The following is a 12,590-nucleotide window of genomic DNA, read 5'->3' on the forward strand; positions in this document are numbered from 1 at the left end:
CAAATCTCATGGATTGTGCCTAAGGTCTGAGTAAATTTACTCTGTACAAGAATTCAAATAACTACATTTGAGATAAGCTGAACCTTCAGACAATTGACAATAAAGAGGAGAAGGCTTTTAAGTCGCCTCTCTGTCTCACTTGTTTGTGAACCAGGATAAAGAACTTCCTGTGATGAGCCAGACCCCCCCCTGAGCCTGAGCCATGGACACTCTGATGTATGAAAAGGCCCTTTAAGGGGTCAGTCAGAATCAATGCTAACAGTGTGTGGCTCCCAGACTCTCAGGCCAAGGACGGCATGGCCTATAGAGACTGTGAGACACTTGAAAGCCATTGCCAGCTACAGCACTACAGTTCCTGAAGTGATCCAAATTATAATATAGAATATACTGTATATATCCAATACTCAAAAGTGTAAAATAATTTGATAATGGCAGACATAATTCAAACTGTCAGAGTGGGGCTCAAAAACAATACTTGGACATTTCCAAATCCACTACATCCTAGGCTAGTTAACCTCGCAAAGGACACAAAAAAAGGTTAAATAAAAATGATTATACAATAGACAGCCAGCTGGCAGGGAAGAAAATATAAGTATTTACTTATAGCAATCATTGTTATAATGATTGTAGCTGCCCAGTGCAGTCAGACTCCCTTGACAGATACCAAAGGAGAAAAGCACCTGTGCTCCAGCATCCATCCATACCTGCAATGGCACACATACAGTACACATCACTTTGAAGCCTTTTTAAAGGTAGAACATGAGCTGAAAACCATTGAGTAATAAAAACACAGACAATGCATTGTATTTCCTTATCTTCGATGATTTTCTTGATCTACTGTTTTACCTGCTGCTCTCCAAACATACCTGTGGTGCTACAACAACCACATTGTAATCACCTATTTGTTACGGAATTAGGATATTTGGCACACATGTTAAGGGGCATGACAGCTCATTATTTACCTGTGGGTCGACCAGTCTAGCAGGGTCCGGGTAGAGGTAGAACTTGATCCCATCAATAGCTCCAGGTAACGTGAGTCCCCGAGCCAATAGAACGATCAACATCAGATAGGGAAAGGTAGCTGTGAAATACACCACCTATCAAGAGGAGAGATATTACCTGACAATAAATAACCAAACATATTCACCATGACAGACATTTTAGTCCTTTCAGAAGATGTTTGTATCAAGGGAAAATAACAGTGTACGTATATAACAAGGGGCTTAACGTCAGCCTCAGAAAGAGCTAAATGTATGTTAATAAAACTAAAGAAGTGCAATAGTGAGAATATTACACTGCGTGTACAAAACTTTAGCAACACCTGCTCTTTCCATGACATAGACTGACCAGGTGAATCCAGGTGAAATTTATGATCCATTATTGATGTCACTTGTTAAATCCACTTCAGTCAGTGTAGATGAAGGGCAGGAGACAGGTTAAATAAGTATTTTTAAGCCTTGAGACATGGTTTGTGTATGTGTGCCATTCATAGGGTGAATTAGCAACCAAAAAGTGCCAAACAAAATTAATGTCAGAACGCAACAGCGCTGGAAGGTTTGCAGGTACCTTAAGAAAGCGTTTGCACAACTCCAGGTAAGTAGGTTGAATAATTTAAAACCACTCTTACTTAAACTTAAAGGGGCAATCTGCAGCTGTTTCATCCATTTTTGGACTTCTGAATTACTTACAGTTGAAGTCGGAAGTTTACGTACACCTTAGCCTAATACATTTAAATTCAGTTTCACAATTCCTGACATTTAATCAGAGTAAAAATGTCTTGTCTTAGGTCAGTTAGGATCTCCACTTTATTTTAAGAATGTGAAATGTCAGAATAATAGTAGAGAGAATTATTTATTTAAGCTTTTATTGATTTCATCACATTCCCAGTGGGTAGCCTTCCACAAGCTTCCTACAACAAGTTGGGTGAATTTTGGCCCATTCCTCCTGACAGAGCTGGTGTAACTGAGTCAGGTTTGTAGGCCTCCTTGCTCGCACATGCCTTTTCAGTTCTGCCCACACATTTTCCATGGTATTGAGGTCAGTGCTTTGTGATGGCCACTCCAATACTTTGACTTTGTTGTCCTTAAGTCATTTTGCCACAACTTTGGAAGTATGCTTGGGGTCATTGTCCATTTGGAAGACCCATTTAAGACCAAGCTTTAAGCTTTATCAGCTTTAACTGATGTCTTGAGATGTTGCTTCAATATATCCACATAATTTTCCTACCTCATGATGCCATCTATTTTGTGAAGTGCACCAATCCCTCCTGCAGCAAAGCACCCCCACAACATGATGCTGCCACCCCCGTGCTTGACGGTTGGGATGGTGTTCTTCAGCTTGCAAGCATCCCCCTTTCTCCTCCAAACATAACGATGGTCATTAAGGCCAAATAGTTATATTTTGTTTCATTAGAACATTTCTCCAAAAAGCACAATCTTTGTCCCCATGTGCAGTTGCAAACCGTAGTCTGGCTTTTTTATGGCGGTTTTGGAGCAGTGGCTTCTTCCTTACTGAGCGGCTTTTCAGATTATGTCGATATAGGACTCGTTTTACTGTAGATATAGATACTTTTGTACCTGTTTCCTCCAGCATCTTGAGGTCCACAAGGTCCTTTGCTGTTGTTCTGGGATTGATTTGCACTTTTCGCACCAAAGTACGTTCATCTCTAGGAGACAGAACGCGTCTCCTTCCTGAGCGGTATAATGGCTGCGTGTTCCCATGGTATTTATACTTGCGTACTATTGTTTGTACAGATGCACAAGGTACCATCAGGCATTTGGAAATTGCTCCCAAGGATGAACCAGACTTGTGGAGGTCTACAATTGTTTTCTGAAGTCTTGGCTGATTTCTTTTGATTTCCCCATGATGTCAAGCAAAGAGGCACTGAGTTTGAAGGTAGGCCTTGAAATACATCCACAGGTACACTTAGATTGTATACAGGTGGACTTTATTTAAATAATTATGAGAAGGTAATTGGTTGCACCAGATCTTATTTAGGGGCTTCATAGCAAAGGGGGTGAATACATATGCATGCACCACTTTTCCGTTTTAAAATCTTTTGAATTTTTTTAAACAAGTAATTTTTTTAATTTCACTTCACCAATTTGGACTATTTTGTGTATGTCCATTACATGAAATCCAAATAAAAATCAATTTAAATTACAGGTTGTAATGCAACACAATAGGAAAAACCTCAAGGGGGATTAATACTTTTGCAAGGCACTGTCGGCCTACTGTACCTTCCCAGTAGACTTCACTCCTTTCCAGACACAGAAGTAGCAGAGTATCCAGGCCAGCAGCAGACACAGAGCCAGCTCCCACCGCAGTCTACCAATCTGTTCTATCCCTGTTGAGATGCTCAACACCCTGCGCCTGGAAACAGCACAGACACGTGATACATACGCTTAATTAAAATACTACGTATCAAAAATGTAACCCTGACTAATGTATATTTTGCTCCCTTCAAAAGGTTGTAATTGTGTTGGTATAGGCCCGGCCTAGACCAATTTCTGTCTTGTTATGGATTAATAAAGTGTTCTAAGGATTAATTACATCATTTGGATATGGAGCTAACTATCTCTCCAAAGTGGTCTGAACCAAACACTAATCCCTGAGAACAGACGTCACAAACAGGGTTGGGTTGGACACACTGCCTTCCCTTAACACTATTTTACAGACAGACATCTTGAGATGTTTTAGATATCATATTGAAAAGACAGAATAATGAAGAAACTGCAGTTGTGCAATTCCTAAAAATGTTCTGTCAGACACTAACTGTATGATAACTTCTGTACTTTTCAAGACTCATCTACAATCAGCAGCTGCAGAAACTCCCAAAGTCAATAAAGCTGTAAGGATTGAGTCCTATTGATTTACAAAACAGTATTTTAAACTGCTATGAGACTTTTGTGCTTTTAGGTTTAATTAGTTTAGAAGGATGTGTGTTGACATGATAGTTGGCAACAAGAGAGAAATAGTAACCATATAAATCTATCGTGTATACACAGACCTTTGTTGAGATATTTAATTAAAGATTACATGGTTAAATGGAAAACACATAATAATAACTTGTGAATTACTTGATCATGAGAAAAAGTGATTATGAAAACATTGGCACATGACTACACTTGATTATTATAAGAATCACAGTAGAGTGTACAGTAACTATAAGAATCCATGTGGAGAGAGTAGTGTAGAAATATAATCACTTAGAATATTACAATAAGAACTGTACATGACACTTACTCCCAGAACTCTGTCGCAGGTGAAGTTGCATTCACAGGGACTGTCCAGTTAGCTGACAGATTCCTCTTGTCAAATTCTACACAAGATTCTATGGGAGAAAGACTTTTCATTAAAAATAAGACGAGTTTAATAGTTCAAGTAATGTGTATACAGAATGTTTATTGTTTTTGCAAAGGCTGGAGATTATAATTTTGTTTTGTCAATAGACACCCCATTGTTTTAACCCAGGCATACAAAACATAATATAGGCTGGAAATGAAAACCTAAGTTTAGATATTGAGGCAAAACAATGTCTAATGCAGAGACAGCATGAGCAGCTCAGTGGGAGCTCAAACTTGGCTTAGAAATACATCAGAACATATTGCGCCCTTTGAGAACTTGGGGAAACAGTTAAGATTACAGTGGTAGTCTATATTATCACACACGTCCTGTAATGCGATCTAGCGGACTCAGTGGATCAGGGTAACATCATAAACTACAAACTACCTCCCCCACCCTTTTGTATCTGATACTTACTACTTACAAGTGAAGTGGTAAAACAAGCTAATAATGACACTAACCTAATACAATCAAAACAAGCACCACTTGGTCTGTACTGGAACTAGATAGTGTTAAGTGGAGTGGAAGAGGGAAATCCAAGACTCAGACGAGGAGACTGGGATGAAATAACCAAGGTATTTATTGACAGGGGGAGATGGAGTGGAGGTCAGGGGAAGCTCAGGCGGGTTTCTGGAAACCAGGTGCGGAGGCTGAGGCAGGAGCGAGAGGGGTTGAGACAGGGTAAGGAGGTCCGGAGGGGAATCTAAGGGAGTAGTAGAGTGGGGAATCCAGGACAGATTAGACGTGGGACTGGAGACAGACGTGGGACTGGAGCTAAGGCCCTGCAAAGGTTGGCTTGGGACTGGGTCCTGTCGGACCACGAAGAAGGGCAGCCAAAGCCTTCCTCCAGGTTGGGTGACAATGGCGCAGATGGTCCTGGACAGAGGGAACCGCAACCTCAACCTCTTGGGCGGGGAACAAGGGGAGTTGGTAACCCAGAGCACACACGAAGGGTGACATACCTGATGAGGCGTTGGTGAGGGTGTTGTGAGTATATTCAACCCAGGGTAGCTGAGCGCTCCAGGGGGAAGGGTTAGCAGAAGTCACGCAGCGTAGGGCAGTCTCCATCTCTTGATTGGCCCGTTCGGTCTGGCCGTTGGTCTGGGGGTGATATCCAGAAGAAAGACTGACATTGATACCAAGAGCTGAACAGAAGAATCTGCATACCTGGGAAGTAAACTGGGGTCCTCTGTCGGAAACGATGTCAGTGGGGATGCCATGCAGACAAAACACACGGGGTACTAACAGGTCCGCAATCTCCCTGGAGGACGGTAGCTTGGAGAGGGGAATGAAGTGAGCCATTTTGGAAAACCTATCAATAATGGTGAGGATGACGGAGTTACCGTTCGATGGGGGAAGGCCAGTGACGAAGTCCAGAGGGTGGAGCAGACCGGAAGTGGGTTTAGTGGAGGTTTTGTTCCGGGCACAAACCAAACAGGCTGAGACAAACTCCCCGGACATCTCCCTCCATGGTGGGCCATCAAAAGCGCTGACGCAGGAACACGAGGCTCCGGTTCATACCAGGGTGACAGGTGAGGTGGGTAGAATGGCCCCACTGAAGAACATCAGAGCAAACACAATCTGGAACAAACAGAGCATTACTAGGACCGTTACCCGGGTCAGGCTGGTTCTGCTGAGCCTGGCGGATATGGGACTCGATCTCCAGGTGACGGCGGCAACAATGCAGGTGGATGGCACAATTGCTTCTGGCTCGCTACCCATGTTGTCGGTGGTGAAATGGCAAGATAGGGCATCAGGCTTGGTATTCTTCGGACAGGGTAAATAAGTGAGCGTGAAATTGAATCTACCGAAGAACAAGGCCCACCTGGCTTGCTGGGAGTTCAGATGTTTGGCGGTCTGTATGTAGGACAGGTATTTATGGTCAGTCCACACGATGAAGGGGGTTACAGAGCCCTCCAGACTGAGCAGAGATTACGATCTGGCAGCGTGGAAGTGGTAGGGCTGAGTTTTGTAGAGGTCTTGATTATGGAACAGGTTGCAGCTGGTGGGGATCTGCTCTAACTCCAGCACGCCTGTCTCCGCCCACACAATCACACACACACACACACAGCGAGAGAGAGGGAGAGAGTACTGGGGGAGTGGCGGCAGGTCAAGGAGACACAGAATGAGCAGTAGAGGGCGTTGCAGGAGCAGATGTGACAGATAGTTGCTATTTATGTACTATATTTTGATGTAAGTAATGCAATGTATTGTAAACACATAATTATTGAGTAAATTGTATTAACAGCTGAAAAAGGACTGTAAAGAATATATTTTCCTAGTGCAACAACCACGTCTCTAGTGCACTCTACCCAAATCAGTATAATCATAGTACAAGTAGATAGGTCTACAGGCTTGGCAGTTTGACTTTTAACAAGACAGCCTTCAAATGGAAAATTACCAAACAATCTGACAGTGAAATTTATAGAAGTGCCAAAGAACAACTGGCACAAGTCAGAACAGATTATATACAGTGCATTCGGAAAGTATTCAGACCCCTTGACTATTCCAAAATGTTGTGACGTTACAGTCTTATTCTAAAATTGATTAAATATAAAATATTTTTTTTGCCCCTCATTGATCTACATACAATACCCCATAATGACATAGCGAACGCAGGTTTTTTATACATTTTTGCAAATGTGTTAAAAATATAAAACAGAAATACCTTATTTACATAAGTATTCAGACCCTTTGCTATGGGACTCGAAATTGAGCTCAGGTGCGTCCTGTTTCCATTGATCACCTGTGTTGAATTCAATTGATTGAACATGATTTGTAAAGGCACACACCTATCTATATAAGGTCCCACAGTTCACACTGCACGGCAGAGCCATGAGGTCAAAGGAATTATCCGTAGAGATCCGAGACAGGATTGTGTCGAGGCACAGATCTGGGGAAGGGTACCAAAACATGTCTGTCCCCAAGAACACAGTGGCCTCCATCACTCATAAATGGAAGAAGTTTGGAAACACCAGGACTCTTCCTAGAGATGGTCATCCGGCCAAACTGAGCAATCGGGGGAGAAGGGCCTTGGTCAGGGAGGTTACCAAGAACCCGATGATCACTCTGACAGAGCTTCAGAGTTCCTCTCTGGAGATGGGAGAACCTTCCAGAAGGACAAACATTTCTGCAACACTCCACCAATCAGGCCTTTTTGGTAGAGTGGCCAGACGGAAGCCACTCCTCAGTAAAAGACAAATGACAGCCCGCTTGGAGTTTGCCAAAGGGCACCTAAAGGACTCTCAGACCATGAGAAACAAGATTCTCTGGTCTGATGAAACCAATATTGAACTCTTTGGCCTCACTCTCCACTGGGATTCTCTGCCTCTAACGCTATTACAGGGGCTGAGTCACTGGCTTACTGGTGCTCTTCCATGCCATCCCTAGGAGGGGTGCGTCACTTGAGTGGGTTGAGTCACTGACGTGATCTTCCTGTCTGGGTTGGCGCCCCCCCCTTTGGGTTGTGCCGTGGCGAAGATCTTTGTGGGCTATACTCGGCCTTGTCTCAGGATGGTAAGTTGGTGGTTGAAGATATCCCTCTAGTGGTGTGGGGGCTGTGCTTTGGCAAAGTGGGTGGGGTTATATCCGGCCTGTTTGGCCCTGTCCGGGGGTATCGTCGGATGGGGCCACAGTGTCTCTCGACCCTTCCTGTCTCATCCTCCAGTATTTATGCTGCAGTAGTTTATTTGTCGGGGGCTAGGGTCAGTCTGTTATATCTGGAGTATTTCACCTGTCTTATCCGGTGTCCTGTGTGAATTTAAGTATGCTCTCTCTAATTGTCTCTCTCGCTCTTTCTTTCTTTCTTTCTCTCTCGAAGGACCTGAGCCCTAGGAACATGCCTCAAGACTACCTGGCCTGATGACTCCTTGCTGTTCCGAATCCACCTAGCCGTGCTGCTGCTCCAGGTTCAACTGCTCTGGGACAGGTAGACGTGCTACCTGTCCCAGAGCTGCTGTATTCAACTCTCTAGAGACAGCATGAGCGGTAGAGATACTCTGAATGATCGGCTATGAAAAGCCAACTGACATTTACTTCTGAGGTGCTGACCTGTTGCACCCTCGACAACCGCTGTGATTATTATTATTTGACCCTGCTGGTCATCTAGGAACATTTGAACATCTTGGCCATGTTCTGTTATAATCTCAACCCGGCACAGTCAGAAGAGGACTGGCCACCCCTCATAGCCCGGTTCCTCTCTAGGTTTCTTCCTAGGTTCTGGCATGTCTAAGGAGTTTTTCCTAGCCACCGTGCTTCTACACCTGCATTGCTTACTGTTTGGGGTTTTAGGCTGGGTTTCTGTACAGCACTTTGCGATATCAGCTGATGTAAGAAGGGCTTAATAAATACATTTGATTTGATTTGAATGCCAAGTGTCAGGTCTGGAGGAAACCTGGCACCATCCCTATGGTGATGCATGGTGGTGGCAGCATCATAGTGTGGGGATGTTTTTCAGCGGCAGGGACTCAGAGACTAGTCAGGATCGAGGGAAAAATAAACGGAGCAAAGTACAGAAAGATCCTTGATGAAAACCTGCTCCAGAGCGCTCAGGACCTCAGACTGGGGCAAAGGTTCATCTTCCAACAGGACAATGACCCAAAGCACACCGTCAAGACAATGCTTCAGGACCAATGCTTCGGGACCATCTCTGAATGTCCTTGAGTGGCCCAGCCAGAGCCCGGACTTGAACCCGATTGAACATCTCTGGAGAGACCTGAAAATAGCTGTGCAGCGACAGTCCCCATCCAACGTGACAGCGCTTCAGAGGTTCTGCAGAGATGAATGAGAGAAACTCTCTAAATACAGGTGTGCCAAGCTTGTACCGTCTTACCAAAGAAGACTCAAAGCTGTAATCGCTGCCAAAGGTGTAATCGCTGCCAAATTGGTACCCCAGGTAATCTTAGGTTTTATTACATACAGTCGGGAGGAATTACTGGATATAAGAGTAACGTCAACTCACCATCATTACGACCAGGAATATGACTTCCCCAAAGCAGATCCTCTGTTTTGCCCACCACCCAGGACAATGGATCGGATCCCAGCCGGCGAACCAAAACAACGTCGCCGTAAAAGGGGCAGACGAAGCGGTGTTCTGGTCAGGCTCCGGAGACGGGCACATCGCGCACCGCTCCCGAGCATACTACCTGCCAATGTCCAGTCTCTTGACAACAAGGTTGATGAAATCCAAGTAAGCATACTCTTCCAGAGAGACATAAGAGACTGTAACGTTCTTTGCTTCACGTAAACATGGCTCACTCGAGACACGCTATCGGAGTCGGTACAGCCAGCTGGTTTCTTCACGCATTGTGTCGACAGAAACAAGCATCTTTCTGGTAAGAAGAGGGGCCCCCCCGGCCCCTCTTCTTACCAGAAAGATGCTTGTTTCTGTCTGCCGTATGCCTTATGATTAATGAGACGTGGTGTGATTATAACAACATACAGGAACTCAAGTCCTTCTGTTCACCTGACTTAGAATTCCTCACAATCAAATGTCGACCGCATTATTTACCAAGAGAATTCTCTTCGATTATAATCACAGCCGCATATATTCCCCCCTAAGCAGACACAGATGGCCCTGAACAAACTTTATTTGACTCTATGTAAACTGGAAACCACATATCCTGAGGCTGCATTCATTGTAGTTGGGGATTTTAACAAGGCTAATCTGAAAACAAGACTCCCTACATTCTATCAGCATATCGATTGTGCTCCCAGGGCTGGTAAAACCCTGGATAATTGTTACTCTAACTTCCATGATGCATATAAGGCCCTCCCCCGCCCTCCTTTTGGAAAAGCTGACCACGACTCCATTTTGTTTCTCCCAGCCTAGAGACAGAGACTAAAACAGGAAGCACCCGTGCTCAGGTCTGTTCAACGCTGGTCCTACCAATCTGATTCCACGCTTCAAGATTGCTTCGATCACGTGGATTGGGATATGTTCTGCACGGCGTCAAACAACAACATTGATGAATACGCTGATTCGGTGAGCAAGTGCATCAGCGATGTCGTACCCACAGCAACTATTAAAAACATTCCCAAACCAGAAACCGTGGATTGATGGCAGCATTCGCACGAAACTGAAAGCGCGAACCACTGCTTTTAACCAGAGCAAGGTGACCGGAAACATGACCGAATACAAACAGTGTAGCTATTCCCTCCGCAAGGCAATCAAACAAGCTAAGCTTCAGTATAGAGACAAAGTAGAGTCGCAATTCAACGGCTCAGACACAAGAGGTATATGGCAGGGTCTACAGTAAATAGCGGATTACAAAAAGAAAACCAGCCCCGTCGCGGACCAGGATGTCTTGCTCCAAGACAGACTAAACAACTTCTTTGCTCGCTCTGAGGACAATACAGTGCCACTGACACAGCCCGCTACCAAAACCTGTGGACTCTCCTTCACTGCAGCCGACGTGAATAAAACATTTAAACGTGTTAACCCTCGCAAGGCTGCAGGCCCAGACAGCATCCCCGGACATATTTACGGACATATTCAATCAAGCCTTATCCCAGTCTGCTGTTCCCACATGCTTCAAGAGGGCCACCATTGTTCCTGTTCCCAAGAAAGCTAAGGTAACTGAGCTAAAAGACTACCGCCCCGTAGCATTCACTTCCGTCATCATGAAGTGCTTTAAGAGACAAGTCAAGGATCATATCACCTCCACCCTACCTGACACCCTAGACCCACTCCAATTTGCTTACCGCCCCAATATGTCCACAGACGACGCAATCGCAACCACACTGCCCTAACCCATCTGGACAAGAGGAATACCTATGTGAGAATGCTGTTCATCGACTACAGCTCAGCATTTAACACCATAGTACCCTCCAAACTCATCATCAAGCTCGAGACCCTGGGTCTCGACCCCACCCTGTGCAACTGGGTACTGGACTTCCTGAGGGGCCGCCACCAGGTGGTGAGGGTAGGTAACAACATCTCCACCCCGCTGATCCTCAACACTGGGGCCCCACAAGGGTGCGTTCTGAGCCCTCTCCTGTACTCCCTGTTCACCCACGACCGACTCAATCATCAAGTTTGCAGACGACACTACAGTGGTAGGCTTGATTACCAACAACGACGAGACGCCCTACAGGGAGGAGGTGAGGGCCCTCGGAGTGTGGTGTCAGGAAAATAACCTCACACTCAACCTCAACAAAACAAAGGAGATGATTGTGGACAGCAGAGGGAGCACCCCCCTATCCACATCGACGGGACAGTAGTGGAGAGGGTAGTAAGTTTTGAGTTCCTCGGCGTACACATCACGGACAAACTGAATTGGTCCACCCACACAGACAGCGTGGTGAAGAAGGCGCAGCAGCGCATGCTGTTTTCCATATTTTGACATACTACTAAAAGAAAACATTTATTAATTAAAACTCACAAGGCAGACCATTATCAGTGGAAATGACTCTATAACAGAATCAACATCCAAATGTGCGGATTTCTTAATAAAAACCCTTTGTTGCAGGATTACCTTCCTACATCCAGGACAGTCTTTATGCAGCAACATAGTCCATGATGAAGGCATTTAGGCTTTATAATGAGTCAAGACCTGGTGACCTGATGCCCCCTAGTGATTGTATTGTGCAACTCACTGTGGACCCTAAATAACAATGTCTTCCTGTTCCAGGACCAACTGTGAAGACAGGATAAGGGGATAGCTTTGGGAGCTTGCTTCGCACCAAATAATGCTAACTTGTTTTTAGGACTATGGGAGGACTGGTTTATATACTTTGCCACCAATTCCTTTCAAGACAAGATTGTCTGGTGGGGCCGGTACATTGATGAAGTGATTCTGTCTTCTCTGACTCTGAACAGAAACTGTTGGATTTCCATGCATAAAATAACTGAACCAATGAAAACCTGAAGCTGAGCTTGGAGTGTGATCAAACCAAGATCAACTTTATTGACTGAAAAATCGCAAAGGACGACCAAAGCAACTTACACACTTCTATCTACAGAAAAAGCATGGATCGGAACACCATACTGCATGAAGACAGTTTCCACCCCCTGTGGCTTTTCAACAACATTCCATTTGGACAATTTCAGCGACTTAGACGCGCGTACAGTATGTGACATGCTTTAAGCAGAGAGGGTACCAGCCTCAGGTGCTTACACAAGCTCATAACAGAGCCCTGTCACTTGATAGAAATGAGCTGCTTTGTCACAAACGTAAATGAGAACAGGCTCAAAAGCCCTATTTTGTTACACGGTACGGTATTAAATTAAAGATACACATTTTTGA

The 12,590-nt window shown here is 44.7% G+C and overlaps 1 protein-coding gene across 4 annotated transcripts in view; it reads right to left on the reverse strand.

The window, feature by feature from the left end:
* LOC110528308 (sodium- and chloride-dependent GABA transporter 2) overlaps nt 1-12,590 on the reverse strand; it is a 30,282-nt gene that overhangs the window by 7,282 nt on the left and 10,410 nt on the right. For 3 of the 4 annotated variants that reach the window (XM_021610269.2, XM_021610267.2, XM_021610273.2), the window contains 4 exons: nt 4,246-4,333; nt 3,240-3,372; nt 963-1,097; nt 601-704 (listed from right to left, as the gene is read on the reverse strand). In XM_021610269.2, coding sequence (XP_021465944.1) covers nt 601-704; nt 963-1,097; nt 3,240-3,372; nt 4,246-4,333 — 460 coding nt within the window. Of the gene's footprint in view, nt 1-600; nt 705-962; nt 1,098-3,239; nt 3,373-4,245; nt 4,334-5,306; nt 5,926-12,590 lie in introns of all 4 variants that reach the window. The other variant, XM_036983899.1, reaches the window with a different exon arrangement.

This window comes from Oncorhynchus mykiss, chromosome 7 (assembly GCF_013265735.2).
Source record: "Oncorhynchus mykiss isolate Arlee chromosome 7, USDA_OmykA_1.1, whole genome shotgun sequence".
In the NCBI taxonomy this organism is placed as follows: domain Eukaryota; kingdom Metazoa; phylum Chordata; class Actinopteri; order Salmoniformes; family Salmonidae; genus Oncorhynchus; species Oncorhynchus mykiss.